Source organism: Rana temporaria, chromosome 3, assembly GCF_905171775.1.
Source record: "Rana temporaria chromosome 3, aRanTem1.1, whole genome shotgun sequence".
NCBI classification, from domain to species: domain Eukaryota; kingdom Metazoa; phylum Chordata; class Amphibia; order Anura; family Ranidae; genus Rana; species Rana temporaria.
The window spans coordinates 464359580-464380136 of NC_053491.1; the positions used below are offsets into that span (position 1 = coordinate 464359580).

Consider the following 20557-nt stretch of genomic DNA (forward strand, 5'->3'; position numbering starts at 1 on the left):
GTTTTTTGATGGCACTGAAGGTCTACTCTACAAAATAAATCAATGGGTCTGTAGAAGTATATAAAATTTGGAGCTTCATGGTAGAAAATAAATATAATGGTCTTCTTCTGTGTACATTACTAGCAGGCAACAGAAGGTATAGCATACTTAATTTCGGAAAGGCACATTCTACATAGCCTACAGAGCAGAGATGTTTTTCAGCTACAATGGCATGACCGGGTTGTGTAGTACTATGTGCCTGCTGTTCAGTAAGTTTTTGGTGTTTTATGTCATTTTTATGGATGTGTTGGATTGTCTGGAGCCTATGCATGGTTGCCACTTGCCAGCTGTTCCTATCTATGGGTACCTGAGGCAGCCAGGAGATCTGGTGATTGGAGGAACTTTTCCTGTTCATGTGGACAGAAGCTACACTGAAAACACATTTACCAGCAAGCCAGAGGACCTCAAATGCAAGCTGTAAGTCTATGTAACTTTTATAACTAAATAAATTATTGCTTAATGAAACATTAAATAAATAAATACAATAGGTATGAAGTCACTAGTGGGACAAGTCTCTCCAAGTCTATCCTTTTAGTTGAGTATAGCCGCTTACGATCGGTCAAGTACATTTACAGCATTCTTGTGGGATAGCTCAGGTGGGCTTGGACTATAATCCGAAGAAACTCTGAGGAAGAAGGTATCCCTTCGAAACATGTAAGCCAGCAGTGTTCCTGAAGTCCTCTCTTTCACCACCTGGAGATTGTCATACCTAGATTGACTGCCACCATTTGGAGGCTTTTACAAAACGAAATATCTTCACATGTTTGTGAGTAGTTTTTAATCTGTTTTTACGAATAAATTTACCAAAGGATAATGCACAAGGCTGGTGTGCCCTGTTTTCTCTATTCCCTCTCTATAATCCGAAACATGCCCGAGCTCATCTCTAGAAGCAACATAAGAAAATGCACCTCATTTGTACCCTATCATCCCTACCTTTAGTGGTAAAGGGTTAGTTCTCCATTCAAATAACATTTAAAGTAGCACCCACAGTGATCCATGCCATCCTACATATAAGGCAGAATCCAAACCTTCTTCCTAATACTAGACATGTGCAGATTTGTGGACAAGGGGAAGCGCGTGTTTCATCCTGCTTGATGATGGAGCGCAACATAATGTCCCATGATCATGACAAACTCAACATAACATCTATAATAGCTTATATGAAGAACAGCTTAAATCACTCTTCTAAATGCTATTTTTTTGGGTCAGAATTTGCAGAGGGTACACTTGGCATATAGGTATGCAATTTAAACAAAGTTCAACTTTACTGCTCTGCACCATGATTTGTAACCTACTGGGGACACTTGACTGGGGACACTTTGAAAATAATTAGTCATTGTAAAACATTATGTTAAGTGCATCAAGGACTGGAAAGACTTATTTTCCTAGGCACATAAAATTCTATGCATCCTATAAAATAAATAATCTATTAGCACAAACTCTCATTGCCCCACATGTTATATGTGATAGTCGCCTGTTCAGAAATGGTACACTGAATTTATGGTTGTGCATAGGTTGGAGGAAGCTGGACATTGACTAACCCTTTTTTTGTATGCTTTATGAAATATATAAAGAGCATCATTATTTTTATGTGTTTCACTAGCCTTGAACTTGACAATTACCAGAGAATGCAAGCCATGATATACGCCATAGAAGAGATTAACAAGAATCCAGGCCTTCTTCCCAATATCACCCTGGGCTACCAGATCTTCGACACTTGTACTGTACTCAGACGGGCAATAGAAGGAACTCTGTGGATGTTATCTGGAGGAAAAGAAAGCATTCCAAATTATCAGTGTGAACAAACAGGCACTCTTGCTGGTATCGTTGGTGACTCTGCGTCTACACGCTCCATTCTAATGGCACACGTTTTAGGTCTTTATAGATATCCACAGGTACAAAATAATACTTTTCTTAAAGCTGAACTCTGGGCAGATATAAAATATACAGTGGGGTAAACAAGTATTTGATACACTGACGATTTTGCAGGTTTTCCTACTTACAAAGCATGTAGAGGTCTGTAATTTGTATCATAGATACTCTTCAACTGTGAGAGACGGAATCTAAACAAGAATCCAGAAAATCACATTGTATGATTTTTAAATAATGAATTTGCATTTTATTGCATGACATAAGTATTTGATACATCAGAAAAGCAGAACGTAATATTTGGTACAGAAACCCTTGTTTGCAATTACAGAGATCATACGTTTCCTGTAGTTCTTGACCAGGTTTGCACACACTGCAGCAGGGATTTTGGTCCACTCCTTCATACAGAGCTTCTCCAGATCCTTCAGGTTTCGGGGCTGTCGCTGGGCAATATGGACTTTCAGCTCCCTCCAAAGATTTTCTATTGGGTTCAGGTCTGGAGACTGGCTAGGCCACTCCAGGGCCTTGAGATGCTTCTTACGGAGCCACTCCCTAGTTGCCCTGGCTTTGTGGTTCGGGTCATTGTCATGCTGGAAGACCCAGCCATGACCCATCTTCAATACTCTTACTGAGGGAAGAAGGTTGATGGCCAAGATCTCACGATACATGGCCCCATCCATCCTTTCCTCAATACGATGCAGTCGTCCTGTCCCCTTTGCAGAAAAGCATCCCCAATGAATGATGTTTCCCCCTCCGTTCTTAACGGTTGGGATGGTGTTCTTGGGGTTGTACTCATTCTTCTTCTTCCTCAAAACACGGCGAGTGGAGTTTAGACCAAAAAGCTCTATTTTTGTCTCATCAGACCACATGACCTTCTCCCATTCCTCCTCTGGATCATCCAGATGGTCATTGGCAAACTTCAGATGGGCCTGGACATGCGCTGGCTTGAGCAGGGGGACCTTGCGTGTGCTGCAGGATTTTAATCCATGAAGGCATAGTGTGTTAATAATGGTTTTCTTTAAAGACTGTGGTCCCAGCTCTCTTCAGGTCATTGACCAGGTCCTTCCGTGTAGTTCTGGGCTGATCCCTTACTTTCGTCCTGATCATTGATGCCCCACGAGGTGAGATCTTGCATGGAGCCCCAGACCAAGGGAGATTGACCGTCATCTTGAACTTCTTCCATTTTCTAATAATTGCGCCAAGTTGTTGCCTTTTCTCCAAGCTGCTTGCCTATTTTTCTGTAGCCCATCCCGGCCTTGTGTGGGTCTACAACGGACTCCTGCTATGAGCCTCTGTGTTCTCCAGTGTGAACACAGCCTACACGTATGTCAAGAAATTTAATGAACATAAAAATCCTATTAAGCTTTACTTCTTTTTTTAATGGGCAACATGTATTTATTTAATGCTTTAGAACTCAAAAGACTCGCCTAGACATTAGATTATTCCATGTCATGTATATTCAAGTTAACTTGACTGGGAAGAAAAAAAAATACAATCCCATATACACAATCCTTCTCCCACAGTTGATCCAGAGGAAGACGGAAAACCCCAGCAAAGCATGCTTTAATTTGCCATCGCAGGGGAAAAAATTCCTTCCTGATCCCCCGAGAGGCAATCAGATTTTCCCCAAATCAACTTTACCTATAAATGTTAGTACCCAGTTATGTTATGTACATTAAGAAAATAATCCAGACCTTTTTTAAGCAATCTACTGAGCTGGCCAGAACCACCTCTGGAGTGAGTCTATTCCACATTTTCACAGTTCTTACTGTGAAGAAACCTTTTCGTATTTGGATATTAAATATTTTTCCTCTAGGCGTAAAGATTGCCCCCTTGTCCTATGTGATGACCTTAAAGTGAATAACTCAACACCAAGTTCCCTATATGAACCACTTATATATTTGTACATGTTTATCATATCCCCCCTAATCTCCTCCTCTCAAGAGGGAATAAATTAATTTCCTCTAATCTTTCCTCATAGCAGAGCTCCTCCATGCTTCTTATCAATTTGGTTGCCCTTCTCTGCACTTTCTCCAGTTCCCCGATATCCTTTTTGAGAACTGGTGCCCAAAACTGCATATTCCAGATGGGGTCCTCCTAATGATTTATACAGGGAAAAATGATATCTCTCTCTCTGGAGTCCATATCTCTCTTAACCACTTAAGCCCCGGACCAAAATGCAGCTAAAGGCCCAGGCCAGGTTTTGCGAGTCGGCACTGCTTCGCTTTAACAGACAATTGCGCGGTCGTGCAACGTGGCTCCCAAACAAAATTGACGTCCTTTTTTTCCCACAAATAGAGCTTTCTTTTGGTGGTATTTGATCACCTCTGCGGTTTTATTTTTTGTGCTATAAACAAAAATAGAGCGCCAATTTTGAAAAAAATGCAATATTTTTTACTTTTTGCTATAATAAATATCCCACAAAAACATATATAACATTTTTTTCCCCTCAGTTTAGGCCGATACGTATTCTTCTACCTATTTTTGGCAAAAAAATCGCAATAAGCGTTTATCGATTGGTTTGCTCAAAAATTATAGCGTTTACAAAATAGGGGATAGTTTTATTGCATTTTTTTTTATTTTATTTTTACTACTAATGGCGGCGATCAGTAATTTTTTTTCGTGACTGTGACATTATGGCGGACACTTCGTACAATTTTGACACATTTTTGGGACCATTGTCATTTTCACAGCAAAAAATGCATTTAAATTGCATTGTTTATTGTGAAAATGACAGTTGCAGTTTGGGAGTTAACCACAGGGGGCGCTGAAGGAGTTATGTTTCACCTAGTGTGTGTTTACAACTGTAGGGGGGTGTGGCTGTAGGTCTGATCTCATCGATTGTGTCTCCCTATAAAAGGGATCATACGATCGATGCAGCTGCCATAGTGAAGCACGGGGAAGCTGTGTTTACATACGGCTCTCCCCGTTCTTCAGCTCTGGGGAGCGATCGCGAGTGGGCGGCTAGAAACGAATAGCCGCGCCCTCATCCCGGATCGCTCCCAGGCGATATCCGACCGCCGCATGTACTGGGGGGGTCCCGATTGGACCTCCGACCCGCGGAAAGGCAGGGACGCCCATCTGCCTGTACGTGACATTCTGTGGACGTATATGTACATGCGGCGGTCGTTAAGTGGTTAATATAAGAAAGGACTTAGGAAACCGCAGCTTGGCATTGCATTCTATTATTGAGCTTATTATCTACCAAAGCCCCCAAATCCTTCTCCACTACGGATTTCCCCAGTTGTACTCCCACTAGTATGTATGATGCATGCATATTCTTAGCCCCCAAGTGCATAACTTTACATTTATAAACTTTTTTTTTTATGGTTGAACTACATGGGCTTGTGTCTTTTTTCAACCTGACTAACTATGTAACATTAAACCTCATTTGCCACTTAGTTGCCCAATTAGACAGTGCATTGAGGTTGGCTTGTAAATTGGGGACATCCTGTAAGGACTATATTCCACTGCATAGCTTGGTGTCATCTGCAAAGACTGAAATGGTACTTTTAATCCTAGACCCTATATCACTTATAAAGATATTAAAAAGTAAGGGTCCCAGCACTGAACCTTGGGGTTACACCACTGATAACCTTAGACCATTCAGAGTAGAATACATTAATCACTCCTCTCTGAATTCTGTATTTTAGACAATTTTATATCTATTTACAAATTGATCTTTCCAAGTCTGTAGACTTTACCTTACAAATGATAATATGATTCCTCTCATTTCATTTTTTTTTAATCCACAGATAAGCTACTCCTCAACCAGCCCAACTCTCAGCAACAGAAAAGTCTTTCCTTCTTTCTTTCGTACCATACCTAGTGATGTATTTCAGTCCCGAGGTCTTGCTAACCTAATCCTGTATTTTGGTTGGTCATGGGTTGGCTTTCTAGCAAGCGATAATGACTATGGTCAACTAAGTCTCCAGGCGGTAAAGCAGGAATTAATCAATTCTGGTGCATGTGTAGCTTTCATAGAAACTATTATGACCGGCCAGGCCAACAGGAATGCTCCACACATTGTCAAAGTTATCAAGGGGTCAACAGCCAAAGTTGTGGCAGTGTTGGCTTCCAAACCAGAATTTTTACCAGTTGTAGAAGAGTTAGCAAAACAGAATGTGACTGATATAATCTGGATAGCCAGTGAAGCATGGTCAACCTCTAATCTTCTTTCTAAAGAGAAGTATCAGCACGTCTTGATGGGCACTCTTGGGTTTGCTGTCCATGCAGGGCAGTTGCCAGGATTTATGGAGTATCTGAACAGCTTACACCCATCAAAAGCTCCAAATGATTTATTCATAATAGAGTTTTGGGAGCAACTTTTTTCTTGCAGATGGATTAACCACCTGAATTTGGATGACAGGATAAGTAACAAAACAGCACAAGACTGCACTGGGGAAGAAAAACTGGGGAAGTCAATGCTGAAAGTTGATTTTGGAGCAACCTTTATGGTCTACACTTCAGTTTATGCATTTGCATGGGCCTTACAAAATCTACTTCACTGCCAGAAAGGACAAGGCCCATTTCATAATGGATGTGCAAACATTTTGTCATTTGACCCTTGGCAAGTACGTTACTTGTATTTTTCGCAAAGTCGATTGATTATATGTTTTGCTTGTTTTGCTTTAAATCCCTCTCTTCTTAATGTTGTTTTCCAGCTTCTCCATTATATTAAAAGAACAAGGTTTCAGACTACAGACAAGACAAACATATTTTTTGATGACAATGGGGATCCTCCAGCCCTTTATGATATTGTGAACTGGCAGATAAGTTCTACTGGGTCCTTGGAGCAAGTTATAGTAGGAAGATATGACTCCAGCTCCACAGATGAGAACATCATGAGTCTAAACCATGCTGGCATTGTATGGGTTAATAACAAAACAATGGTATGATTGCACCAGATAAAAAAAAATTCTCATTCTATGTAGATGTACTGTATCTTCTTTAGGAAGCTTATCATTTATTCTTTTTCTGTCTATATAGTTTACAGAATATAAAGAACCATATACAGTATATCTGTCCATGCCCTTGAGGAACTTCAAATTTTCTGTCACCACGACAGTCATACAAATATTCACAGACAGTTTGTCAGGTCACCTGTGGCCAGGTGACAAGTGCACCCCGTGGGGGTCAGGGATGCACCACAGGGTAGTGAACCCTATAGCCGACTGCTGCGATCAGAGAGGAAGCGAACCCAAGATCGCCCAGGGCGCGGTGTCTAAGACCCAGCATTGTGTTCACCAGAGTCTCTAGTGGTGAGGATGGCCTTCGCCGCAGCTCGATCCAGGTCGCGACCCCTGGGATCCCCTAGGTCACGCTCCGCAGAGAGAGAGTGGAAGCAGCAAGCAGGACAAACGGTAGTGATGGGTAAGCCGAGGTCAGGGCAACAGGCAGACTAGGGTAACCGAGGGACAGGGAAAAGTTCAAGGGCACAGGCAAACAGGAGAAGTCAGGGACGAGCCAAAAACGGTACACAGGAAGGTAATCGTAGCACACTGCAGACAGGAACTTGAGCAAACAACACTGTTGAACAGCACTGCAGACCTGTAGTGCAACAGTAAATATAGACTTCCTGGGATGGCCTGGGTGGGGGCCATACAGGAAGGAGAAGTGATAAAAAAGGCAACAGAACAGAGTCAGGCCTCTAATGGAGACATGAGAAGAAGGTAAGCTGCCAGACATTATTGCATATCCATGACACAGTTTGATCAAATACCAGCTAGAGCAGGAGTGCCCAACCAGTGGCCTGGGCACACATGCGGCCTGCAGAGCCCTCTGATGTGGTCTGTGACCTCCTTCTCTGGGATGGCTGGTTGGCAGGCACATATCGCAGATTGCCGACCCACTATCCCAAGTATCACTGTTGTGAATGAAGTGGTAGAGGAAGCGAGTGGTTTGCGGAGCAGAGCCGCATAAGCCTGTATAGTGCCGGCTTCTGTCATAGACAGAGTGATACCAAATGCACTCCTGCCTGGGACAGCAACAGCCCGTGATACCTGAATGGAAGACTATTTTAGGTCAGTTTATTACTAAAATCACAGTGTATATATGGGCATATCTGGTCTGTAGTAGTTGCTGGGCCCAACACATCACATCACCCAGAGAACACCATCCCCACAGTGAAATATGGTGGTGGCAGAATCATGCTGTGGGGATGTTTTTCAGCAGTCAGGACTGGGAAACTGGTCAGAGCTGAGGGAAAGATGGATGGTGCTAAATACAGGGATATTCTTGAGCAAAACATGTATCACTCTGTGTGTGATTGAGGCTAGAACGAAGGTTCACCTTCCAGCAGGACAATGACCCCTAACACAGTGCTAAAGCAACACTTGAGTGGTTTGAGGGGAAACATGTAAATGTGTTGGAATGGCCTAGTCAACGCCCAGACCTCAATCCAATAGAAAATCTGTGGTCAGACTTAAAGATTGCTGTTCACAAGCGAAAACCATCCAACTTGAAGGAGCTGGAGCAGTTTTGCAAGGAAGAATGTGCAAAAATCCCAGTGGTAAGATGTGGCAAGCTCATGGAGACTTATCCAAAGCGATTTGGAGCTTTGATAGCTGCAAAAGCCGCATACTCTACAAAGTATTGAATTTAGGGGGGTGAATAGTTATGCACATTAACTTTTTCTGTTATTTCATCCTATTTGTTGTTTGCTTCACAATAAAAAAAATCTTTAAAGTTGTGGGCATGTTCTGTAAATTAAATGATGCAAATCCTCAAAAATCCATGTTAATTCCAGGTTGTGAGGCAACAAAACACGAAAAATGCCAAGGGGGGTGAATACTTTTGCAAGGCACTGTATTTACAATCACCAGCCACTTTATTAGGTGCACCTTGCCTCCTTTCCCAGTCGATGCCCAATAGGGAGAAACGCAGCATCGGGTGGAGCAATAGTTTTTTAAACCTACTGCACTATGAAGCACTTTTTTCTTCCTCTACCAGCACACTTCCACAACACATCTTGAGGTCCCCAGACTTTTGGAGGGTTGCGAACATCACCACCAGTGTGGAGAGTCTTTAGTGGATGTGTGAGCAGATCCCCTTTTGCCAGCTTCCTGTCGGCCGAGTGACCATTGGGGGTCATCCTCATTGTCCTCAACACAGATCCTGATGAATCCCAGAGTTGCAAGGTATGCAACTCTGGGCACCTTTCCTTGGTGACAGATTCTACAGAGCACCGAGACGACAGCGGAGAGCGGAGAAGACGAAAGAAGACCCCCCCGGAATGCGGAGAAGACCCCCCCGGAGAGCAGAGAAGACCCCCCGGAGCTGACTAATAAATTATTTTAAAACCCTGTGTTGTGTGTTTATTTTCTTTTACACTTTTCCTCCAGGTGAATGGGTAGGGGTACGATGTACCAGATATTCATTCACCTAGGGTGGGGGCGGTACCTGGGGGCCCCCTTATTAAAGGGGGCTCCCAGATTCCGATAAGCCCCCCGCCCGCAGACCCCAACAACCAACGGGCAGGGTGGTCGGGAAGAGGCCCTGTCCTTATCAACATGGGGACAGTGTACTTTGGGGTGGGGGGCCCCCCTTCCCCAGAGCACTCAACCCCCCCATGTTGAGAGCATGCCGGCTGGTACGGCTCAGGAGGGGGGGCCAGGCCAGGCGGCGTGGCGACGTGCTTGAATACGTGTCTGGTATGGATTGTGCGGGGACCCCCACGCCGTTTTTTCAGTGTAGGGGGTTCTCCTTGCAATCCATACCAGACCTAAGGGCCTGGTATGCCCCTGGGGGGGAACCCATGCCGTTTTTTTATTAAAAATTTGGCGTGGAGTTCCCCCTCATGATTCATACCAAACGCCGCGGCTAGAATTGGCGGGAATCCAAGTCGGATCCCTGTCGCTTCTATGATGGCTTTTTCCCTATCGCGGTGAGCCGGCTCGGTGCTGGCTCCCACGACGGGGCTCGTAGGTGGTCAATCTCGCTGAGAAAGGGAGCGAGATTGACACAATATCGCGGTCACCTACAGTAGTTCTATTCAATACTGCATTGAAATCCCCTAGTACTATTTCGGGGGTATTTTCCTTATTTACCACAAACTCCATTTATTTGTACAGAATCTCCATTTTGAAGGGTGGAGGAATATAAATATCGGCCAATACATATGGTTCATTTTCGATTAAACAATGTAAAAAATTATAACATCTCAATTCATCTATTCTGAGCTCTTTACATACAAAAGACACCCCTTTTTTATTATTATGCTCACCCCTCTAGAATAAGAGGAGTGAACCCGAATGGTACTGACATTGATATTTTCTATTAGATCATTTTAACTTTGTTTTCCTTGTTAAGTCAGTCTTTTGAAGACACATTAATTCCACCCCATACCACTCAAGAGTTGAAAAAATTGCAGCTTATTTAACCGGGTCTCCCATCCCCCGGACATTCCAGGAGCCTATGTTAAGTGTTTTAAGGTTCATAAAAAAAAATACGCAATAATAAAAAAAGGAAGAGCGCCCAAAAAAAGACCCCCTTGAACTCCAAGGGCTGCAAAATCGGCTAGGAAAAAGTACAAACATCTGACCACAACAATAAAAAGCCAGTACCAGACAGACAAATGCCCTCATAACAAAGGAAAAAAGAAGCGCATAGAAAAAAAGGCCCACTTGACCTTCAAAAACGACCAGATCAGGTGAGAGAGAATACTGCATCCCATCATAACAAAGAAAAAACAATAGTAAATAGACAAATAACAATCCCTCAATACCTGGAGAGGAGAAGGAAAGAAAAGAAGAAGCCAAGGGAGAAAATGTAATCCCTCACCTTCCAACTATTCTCCTCCGTCTTTGCCCTTGATCAATCAAAAAATTACCTTTTTTACATCTATATTTCAGAAAAAAAAACATAAGTGACCCCCAGGTTCCTTAAGCTCAAAGGCCCAGATTCACAAAGCACTTACGCCGATGTATCTAGAGATGCGCGGCGTAATTCAAAAATGCGCCGCTCGTATCTTTGCGCCGTATCCTCAAAACGAAATACGCCTGAAAACCAGATTTTTCCGTCCGACGTAAAACGATTACAACGGCGCATCTTGAAGCGCAAAATACGCTAGACACACCATTGATTTTCTATGCAAATGAGGGAGATACGGCGATCCACAAAAGTACGCTACGCCCTGTGCGCATCTGCTAGTTTCACGGTGTAAAATTACACCTTATAAAAGCTGCCCTAACTTTACACCAGCTGTGTAAATGTCAGCTAAAGCAACACCGTTAGGGAAGAGCTGAGCACACACACTTGCAGGACAACAATCTGTATGCCAACATGCCAGGGGCATCCATGCTCATAGCTATACTAGTGACTGTAGTAACCGAGGGTACCCCCTCTTCTGAGGGAACAGCAGCCAGGAGACGCCTTGCAGAAGGCATCTTTGCACAGTAAACATACACATTAATCATGGCACAATGAGAATGCACGCATGCACACTGTGGTCCCTAGCACACACACATCACATCCTCATCTAATTGGATTAGACCCAAGTACCCCCCATGGTACTAGGGAGCAGCAACGCCACACCGCGTCTCCAATTATGTTACTGTGCATTCATACACCATTCACATGGACCTGGGATCACTTCTCCCTGGTCCTGGGGATCCCTACTCCACCAAAACTGAGGGTGACACCATTTTTTCATCAGGAATGTCACCCCCACATTCATACATCATTCACACACATAAACCAAATCATAATCACAGTATAATTAAAAAAATAATAAAAAAAAATCAAAAGTACAACCAAAATTAACGGCGGCGGCGTGAGCTACGCCTGGGCCGGCCACGGGCACGGCCACGGCCAACCAGGGGAGACTCATTGGGGGGGGAGAAGGGGAAGGAGGAGCCTCCCCTGGTGACTGTCCTCCTGCTGGCCTGCCCTCCAAGGCCACGGCTATCCTGGTCAGACCCACAGTGAGGGCAGCTGTATTGGCCTGGACAGCCTGGGTGTTTGCGTGGACAGCCTGGGTCAGGGCACTCACCTCCAGGGCCACGCCTGCTGTGGTGGTCTGCAGGTCACAAATGCATGTTATGACCGCCAAGGAGTTTGTGCCCACATCATTGACCGAGTCCTTAATTGAGCCCAGGCTGTCCTCCATCTGGGCCAAAGTCCGGGTGACCTGACCCAGATGTTGGGTCTGCCGGGCCTGGTCCCTCCGCAGATTGGCCAGAAGGAACTCGGCCGCCCCCCTGGTCTTCTGGGTAGCCTTCCTGCCTGCAGCTGAGGCTTGTGGCCTGGGAGGAGGGGAGAGAGAGACCCTTGTGGGGGGAGCCCTGTTGAGGGAGGAGTGTGAGGGGCTACCCCTGATGGAGGCCTGACTGCTGCCAGCCTCAGGGGTAGCCTCAGGGGGAACCACATCCAAAGTCAAAAGGATTTCCCTGGCAAGGTCCATCCGATCATCCCCATCCTCCCCCCCTCATCCTCCTCCCCCTCAACCTCCTCCTGAGGTAAGGTGTGGCCACTCCCCTCCCCTGAGGACTCCTGCCCTTCTTGGGGCTCTTCTGCAGTCTGTTGTCCGGGGGTTGGTGCAGACTGGCCTGATGGCCCAGCAATCTCCTGACCATCTATGGATGACACAAAACATACACAGGTTGGAGGATCCACACACTTGGCACATATTCCCTTCCCCCACCCACACATGCTACTCACCAGATAGAAAAAAAAACGTACCTGTCCTCACGCCCTCCTCGGAGTCAAAGCCAGGCAGGCCCACCACTTGTTGGCTGTGGAAGCACCGGGCCACTGCCCACTCCACCTCAGTCAGCCTGACGGGGTAGAGTGGTCCTCCGCCAGTGCCCGTGGCATGGGCATTTATCTTGGCCATCTTGTCACGGACCAGGCTCCTGAGATCATTGATCTTCTTAGCTATCCCACTGGTGGTCCTTGTCTCCCCCCCCCCGCATTTATCTCGTCAGTAATTTGCTGAAGGATCGCCTTCTTCCTGGCCGGGGGGGTGTCCCGGCTCTCAGGGCCATGTAAATATCGCCCAAATCGGGTGATGGCCCTGGCAAGTATTTGCTTTTCTCTCACCGAAAAATTCAACTTTCGTCTCTTTGGTGCCATCTCACCCAACACTCAGCACCAAACACACACAAAAAACAAACACAACAAACGAACACAAATACACACAGAACAAACACACACAAAAAGACACAGAACAAACACACACAAAAAGACACAGAACAAACACACACAAAAATCAAACAGTAAAATCAAACAACACAAGCAGACAGCTAATACAAAATCAAAAACAAACACAGAAAAAACAAGCAGAAAAAACACTCACAGAAAAAACACACAGCTACTACAACCTCCTACTACAATAAATCTTTAATCTAACAATACTACACTCACCAACATACACCAACAAACAACAGAGCAAAAGCAACTTTCTTTAGGAAGGGGAACACAGGGATGTACTTTTGCAATGGAAGGGCGTTTGTGTGGGGCTATTTATACACAGGGCGTATCTCACTAAGTCTGCTTGGCCTTTTTCCTATCTCACTGATTGCGCCGGGCCAAGTTCTGAGCATGCCCAGTGAGGTGCAGATTTGTGCGCGTATGCGCAGTACGGCCGGCCCTTCATTTGCATGGGGTCACGGCTCATTTCAATGGAGCACGCCCACTTCCTTCCCACTTTCAATTACCCCGCCTTACGCCTCGGAATTTACGTTACACTGGCGCACATTTGGGCGCTAATACTCTGTGGATACGGCACTAAAGCCACAAAATTCAGCCGCCGTAACTTAAATGACATGCGTTACACCGATCTAAAAATGCGCCGCTCTACGTGAATCTGGGCCAAACTTCCCACTCTCTTGTGCTTGAAGTGTGCTATTCGTGATTTTGTGCAACTTTATGCCTCCCTCCCACCCCTTAAACCAACCCCCCCCCCTTAAACCAACCCCCTCCCACCCTCCCTCCCCTCTTCCCTTGCCTATCTAGGCCAACCCTGGGAGCTGTAATAGTGACCACTACCTGCCATCCCTCCCTTACATACCCCTCACCATCCATATCCATGTACATCAGAAAAAACTTCTTGTTAGTGTATGCATTTTAGTGCTTCAAAGTGACTCGTCCATCCAACCCCTTATATATTTAAGTATGTTGGTGAGAGAAGGAAAAATAAAATGTTTCCTTCCTTTCCCTTTAAACATCACACCCCCCACCCCTTCCCTCCCTTCGATGGAGGGAGGAACTGGAGAAGAGAGGCAGAAAAAAAAAGGGAAAAAATTCAGGAGGAGGCCAAAATGTCCTTTTTCAATCTTGACCCCTATCTATTCCTCTCCATGGCTATACAGTCAATCCTTATGCCGCGTACACACGATCGGTCAAACTGATGAGAACGGTCTGATGGACCGTTTTCATCGGACCAAACCGATCGTGTGTGGGCCCCATCGTTTAATTTATCCATAGGTTAAAAAAAGCAATCTTGTTTTAAATTTAACCAATGGATACCTAACCGATAGAAAAAAAACTATCGTTTGTAGGCACGTCCATCAGTTAAAAATCCACGCATGCTCAGAATCAAGTCGACGCATGCTTGGAAGCATTGAACTTCGTTTTTTTCAGCATGTCGTCGTGTTTTACGTCACCGCGTTCTGACACGATCGCTTTTTTAACCGATGGTGTGTAGGCACGACTGACCATCAGTCAGCTTCATCGGTTAACCGATGAAAACGGTCCATCAGACCGTTTTCATCGGATGGACCAATCGTGTGTACAGGGCTTTAGTCTGTAGTTGCGATTTGTTCTCTTCCAGCCATTGTGCTGCCTTTCCTGGTGAGTCAAAAAACTGGAGTCCCACTGTGGTCATAATCCGAAGACATGCTGGGTACAGTAATGCATATGTAATTTTATTTTTTAAAAGGCCACGTTTGATTGGTGTAAACTCAGATCTACGTTTACCTAATTCTGGAGAGAAGTCTGGATACAAGGAGATTCTTGACCCACTGTAGAAAATATCCCCCTTCTCTCTCGCTTTTTGCAATGCTGTTACCTTATCATTGTAATTAAGAAATTTCAAGAGCAGGGGCCGAGGATATCCTTCATGTGTGCTCTAAATAGAACTCAATTGGCCCTTTCTATCACAAATACTGGTGAAAAAACATTCTCCCCAAAAATGTCTCTGAACCAGTTCTTAAGAAAACTTATAGGGTGGGTACCCTCACTTTGTTCCGGGAGACCCACTACCCATATGTTGTTTCTACATAGCCTGTTCTCAATTTCGTCAAGTTTAGATGCCTGCCACCCCATTTGTTCCTTCATTACTTTCATCTCCTGTTTTAATGGGTGTGCCTCATCTTTTTCTTGGCTCAATCTCTCCTCCACTGCTGTTGTCCGTTGCACCGTTCTCTGCAATTCCTGGCCCATTATCACTAGTTCTTCCTTTATTCCCTTTATCTGATCGGTTCGATTATTCAGTGACTCCCTGCATGCGTTTATGGCACATAGGATTTCTTTCAGTGACGGCTCCCCCTTTCTCAATGAGTCATCTGCGATCTCGGCTACAGGACTTTCTGTGGGAGCTTTTGCCGGTACAGTTGTGCCCCCCTTGATCTCAACCGTGGGGCTTTTTTTGCTTGTTGTTTTTTAGGACTGATGCACCAAGACCGTGACTTTTCCTATCCGCTGATAATCCGGCTTGGGTTTTTACTTGCACTTGTTGCTGCGGTGTCCCCTTGCCTGGCGAGTTTGCCGAGGTATGTGAAAACTGCTCCAGTTTGGCTGCTGCAGCTGTTGCGGCCTGCGTTGCTTTCTCTTTTGCAGACCGCGTTGTTTGAATCCCCCCGGTCTCTAAATTAGGCTGCCCTTCTGTTTTTTTTGCTGCTGCTGCCATTTTTCACCTTGAGTCTGGGTCACTTTTAATAGCTCCCCAAATCAGCCTATCCAACAAGACAGGCAACTAAAGAGGTAAAAAAAAAGGATTTTTTTTAGGCTAAGCAAAAAATAGGAGAAGAAAAACAGCACGGGGGCAGTTCCACTAAACGCAGATCGCAGCAAGTCACAGCAGATCGCGGCGTTCAACACTGGTGTACTTTAGCAGTTCAAATGTAAGCTAGTCTCCACCGTGACCCTGAGATAGTGTTTTTTGAGGTTTAGACCACCGAGCACAAATCAAAACCACCCCCCCCCCCCCCCAAAAAAAAGAGGTCAAAATAGCTGGGAGTGAGATGGACAAGGTAGGTTTCTAAACTCAAATTTAGGATAACTTTTCACCTGTCAGTTTTTTAGATACTTAACCGCATAGGTGCACAGGCAAACTTGGTGCTGGATAACAAACAGTCCTGGTATACAAGTTAGCCAAACTTTAGGTTTCTTCACTCCCTCCCCCTTTAATTTAACACTTCACTGCTCTGTGTTATTTCTTGCTGCTGTAGCAGCTGCTGCTGCCCTCTTCACTAATCCCGAGCTCACCTGCATGCCAATATCTTCAACTCATGCAGGCTTTTTTGCACATACCGGTATGCTCCTCACATTCCACAAGCTGAGTGATCCAGATGGGAGCAATCTCAGTGTCCATGGGAATCCCCTCCACTCCCGAGGTGTCACTCTATTTAGTTTACAGCACGCCAAGCTCCTCTCCGTTCACTCCACTCTTTCCTCCTTCTCCTCTCCTCGTATCTCACACTATTTTGTGCCGCCCCAGATCTCGTGAGATTTGCGGCACACCCCCAGGATTACAAGCAGGCAATACTGCTACCAGTTCACGCTGGAATGTCACAGGGTGCCGGGCTCACCGTAAACAGCGCGGCATGCACGGAGGGGGAGACAACAGAGACAGCAGAAGATAACAGCGGGGGAGGACGGTGCAGCACTAAAGCAGTATGACTGACATCAAAGACCTCTCAGTGTCATTGTTTATTGGGGGGGATGGAGCGATAGGAGATCATACAAGCATCCTCTCCTCACTCCTCACACACTCCCACCCTCAACATCTGGTCACGCCCCTGGCTAATGCCCTTATTTAATATGCTCTTAAAGAAAACCCATCTCTCCTCCGTGTTCTTTGTTCCTAATATGTTATCACAATTTATGCTTTCTAGAAGGTGCTTTTGAAATTCAGTGTCTTTGTATTCCCCTTATGTTTCCTATTTGTGTGATTTTTACTGAAGCCAATTGATCTGTGATCGCTGTTACCTAAGTGTCCCCATATTTCCACATCCGTGATCAGGTCTGTATTGTTGGTAATCAGTAGGTCTGGTAATGCTTTATTTCTTGTTGGTACCTCTACCATCTGATCCATAAAATTGTCCTGCAAGACATTTAGGAACTGGCGAGCCTTAGATGAATGTGTGGTTCCCTCCGCCCAGTCTATGTCTGGATAATTAAAATCCCCCATTATGATAACACTGTTCTCCTCCCTCAGGTTAGGGGGCCTATAGCATACTCCCAGTATTATTTTCCCCTTAGCTTCATCCCTTTGGAGCTCTACCCATAAGGATTCCACCTCCTCCCTAGCTCCCTTAGTGATGTCATCTCTCACATTCACTTGTACATTATTCTTGATATATAGGTATACCCCTCCTCCTTTTTTACCCTCTCTATCCTTGCGATAAATGGTATACCCCGGAATGGTTGCCAGACAATCATAAGAGCTGTTGAACCAGGTCTCTGAAAATTTCTACAAAATCCAAATCCTCCTCATACAGCAATATCTGTAGTTCACCCATCTACATTGTTCATTGGTCATCCTTTCTTACTAAAATGGCCACCTGACCCAAGTGTTCGCAGAAGATGCATTAAAGTAAAAAGCCTTCAGCCTTTAGAACCACTTTAATTATGTTGCATGGCAGGGTGTACCCACATGTTAGCATTTAGATTCTGCTCAAATTTTTAGGATATGTTTGCCGATTCCCTTATGCATATTCTATTTATTTTCATTAAGGTTCCACCATCAAAGTGCAGTTCTAGCTGTTCTCCAGGATTTATGAAGGTGGCCATTTCTGGAAAGCCAATTTGCTGTTTCCAGTGTGTACCATGTCCTCAGGGACAAATCTCCAATGAAACAGGTGCTTTATAATATTATGTTTGATTATGTTAGGTTTTTACACACAAACTGTGCTTTTTGCAACACTGACACTAGTTTTCATTTCTAGATGCTGTCAATTGTCACCCTTGCCCTTGGGATATGTGGCACAATCTCCGACAAGATGCATGTTTGCCAAGGCCCATTGAGTTTCTATCCTACAGCGAAGCACTTGGCATGAACTTGGCTACCATTGCCATATTCTCCTCTGTTGTCCCACTTGGAATTTTGGGATTGTTCATCCATTATAGGACCACACCAATTGTGCGAGCCAACAACTGGTCTTTAAGCTGTCTTCTACTCATATCTTTGTGCCTCTGCTTCCTTTGCTCATTGGCGTTTATTGGATACCCACAAATAGAAAAGTGCCTACTCCGCCAGGTTACATTTGGTTTGGCCTTTTCATTGTGTATCTCTTGTGTTCTAGCCAAAACTATTACAGTTGTCATTGCCTTCAAAGCCACCATGCCAGGAAGTCAGTTAAGAAAGTTTACTGGTGTACGAGTATCCTACTCACTCATTGTCTTTTGTCTACTAATCCAAGTATCCATCTGTGTGACTTGGCTTTCCTCTTCACCTCCTTTTCCAGAGTTTGACTCTAACTCTCAGTCAGGGGTGATTATTTTGAGCTGCAATGAAGGTTCTCCTACAGCATTCTGGTTCATGTTAGGATACCTTGGTCTCCTAGCCACCATCAGTTTTATTGTTGCGTTCTTGGCCAGAAGATTACCTGACAGCTTCAATGAGGCAAAGTTTATTACCTTTAGCATGTTGGCTTTCCTCAGTGTTTGGATTTCCTACATCCCAGCCTCTCTCAGCTCACGAGGAAAGTATACTGTGGCCACAGAGATCTTTGCCATCTTATCTTCTAGCTGGGCTCTTGTGGTTTGTATTTTCCTGCCAAAATGTTTCATCATATTGTTTCGACCAGATATGAACTCTAAAGGACTATTGATAAAGAAAAACTACAGCTGAAAAAAATGTAGAAATATGCGGGACTATACTTATGTAATCATAGAACTGTTTATGTTGTAAGCATTTTAGGAAAGTATTTTATAGTTTCGTAACTTTCTCTGTTTTGAAGGAATTGCTGTTTGTTTCACCATGTTCTTTCTCTTACTGATTTCTAAATGGGAAGGTCTGAATTCATTACAAAAACCTGAGCAATCTCTGTGTTGTGGTGGAAAAACCTGCAGTGTCTGCATCCCTTTAGAAATGGATGAGTCTTGTATAGTGGCTCACCAAATAACACTCTTATTGCAGGGGATGCCTAAAAATGTTGTTTGTATCAAATTAAGGTAGAGTTTTGTGAAATGCAGGGATCCAATTACACAAGCAGAGTATGAGATTTTGGCAGGGATATGGGATAGGGATATGCATATTAAAAAAAAATTCAGAACTGTTCTTACATTGCATGGAAGTTATATTTGATATTTTTTTGCACATTTTGGAAAATTAAAACATTTGTAGACTAATATGGAATAAACAAATTAACAGTTAATATGCATTCTGGATCAAATGCAAAGCATTACACTCACCTCCTCCCTAATCCAGCCACCCTGTCCTCATTTTAAGTGCATCTGTGTGTATCGCTACCCGCATGAGGGCTGCTTAATGAATCTGTACCCCACTGGTTGCCCCAAACTTTCAAGTCCTCCGACACCTCTGACACACTGGGTTCAGACATTTTGGTAGTAACCAAGACGATTAGAAACACACACAAAATTCAAGTGAAACTGTTGAGCTTTCCTTACTGAGGCATTAAAGCGGTTGTTGCAAAAAAAAAAAAAACCTGCAAGGCAATGGCATAATGTGCTAGTATGCATTGCATACTAGCGCTGGAGGGCTTCATTCCAAGAAATACTCACCTTGGAAAGAAGCCCTCCAGTACTATAATGTCACTGCTGAGAAGGCTGACATGTTCCACGTGTCTCTCTTCCGGGTTCGCTCGTGCCGGCTTTGTGATTGGCCGGAGCCACGATTACGTCACTCCTACGAGTGAGCCCTCTGTTTTGGCACGAGGCTCTGAAGTATCGTCGAGGTATGCCAGACCTTCAGAGTGCATCTGCCAGTGATGTCACTAGTTAGTTGAATATCTTGTAAACGGTGCATGTTTAGGAGGTATTCATTTTACCTTCAGGTAAGCCTTATCATAGGCTTACCTGTAGGTAAAAATTAACAAGAGGGATATACAACCGCTTTAAAAGCATTAGAATTCAGCAATATCAGTTTGTCATTTTCTGAAATTTTAACATTACCAGTAATACTGATAGTAAAGAACAGTCAAAAGGAAAACAATAGCTGATTACAGAATATATTAAAAGGTCCCACTTTCCCGTGTGAAAGTGGGGCCTTTATGGCACCATGATTATTAATCCCTTGTTGGTAATGCAAAGTGTGCCTGTGGCATCCTGAAACAAGATAAACACTGTTGTTGCTTGACAGGGAGTGAGTGTAACACAGAGTCCTACAATTGTAGGCAAAGAGAAAGACAATGTTGTCTGCATGCAGTGTCCCTTATCATGAGAGGTTGGGCAAGTGCCCATTCACCACTCCCTTTGAATTGTAATGTTGAAGAAAGGTGTAAACGCTGCACAGCAAACTCCCGCA

At 44.4% G+C, this 20557-nt stretch overlaps 1 protein-coding gene across 1 annotated transcript; it reads left to right on the forward strand.

Moving 5' to 3' along the window:
- Nucleotides 1-232: 232 nt before the first annotated feature.
- LOC120930614 (extracellular calcium-sensing receptor-like) lies at nucleotides 233-18922 on the forward strand. Its single transcript, XM_040341790.1, has 6 exons — nucleotides 233-456; nucleotides 1643-1970; nucleotides 5451-5460; nucleotides 5599-6800; nucleotides 17807-17930; nucleotides 18018-18922. The coding sequence occupies exons 1-6, from the start codon at nucleotides 233-235 to the stop codon at nucleotides 18920-18922; spliced, it is 2793 nt and encodes a 930-aa protein (XP_040197724.1).
- Nucleotides 18923-20557: the final 1635 nt, after the last annotated feature.

Coding starts and splice junctions, on each gene's coding strand:
- LOC120930614 (XM_040341790.1), top strand. CDS start 233: ATGTGCCTGCTGTTCAGTAAGTTTTTGGTGTTTTATGTCATTTTTATG. Junction 6,801..17,806: donor GGGTTAATAACAAAACAATG/GTATGATTGCAC, acceptor ATTTTCATTAAG/GTTCCACCATCAAAGTGCAG. Junction 17,931..18,017: donor ACAAATCTCCAATGAAACAG/GTGCTTTATAAT, acceptor TTTCATTTCTAG/ATGCTGTCAATTGTCACCCT.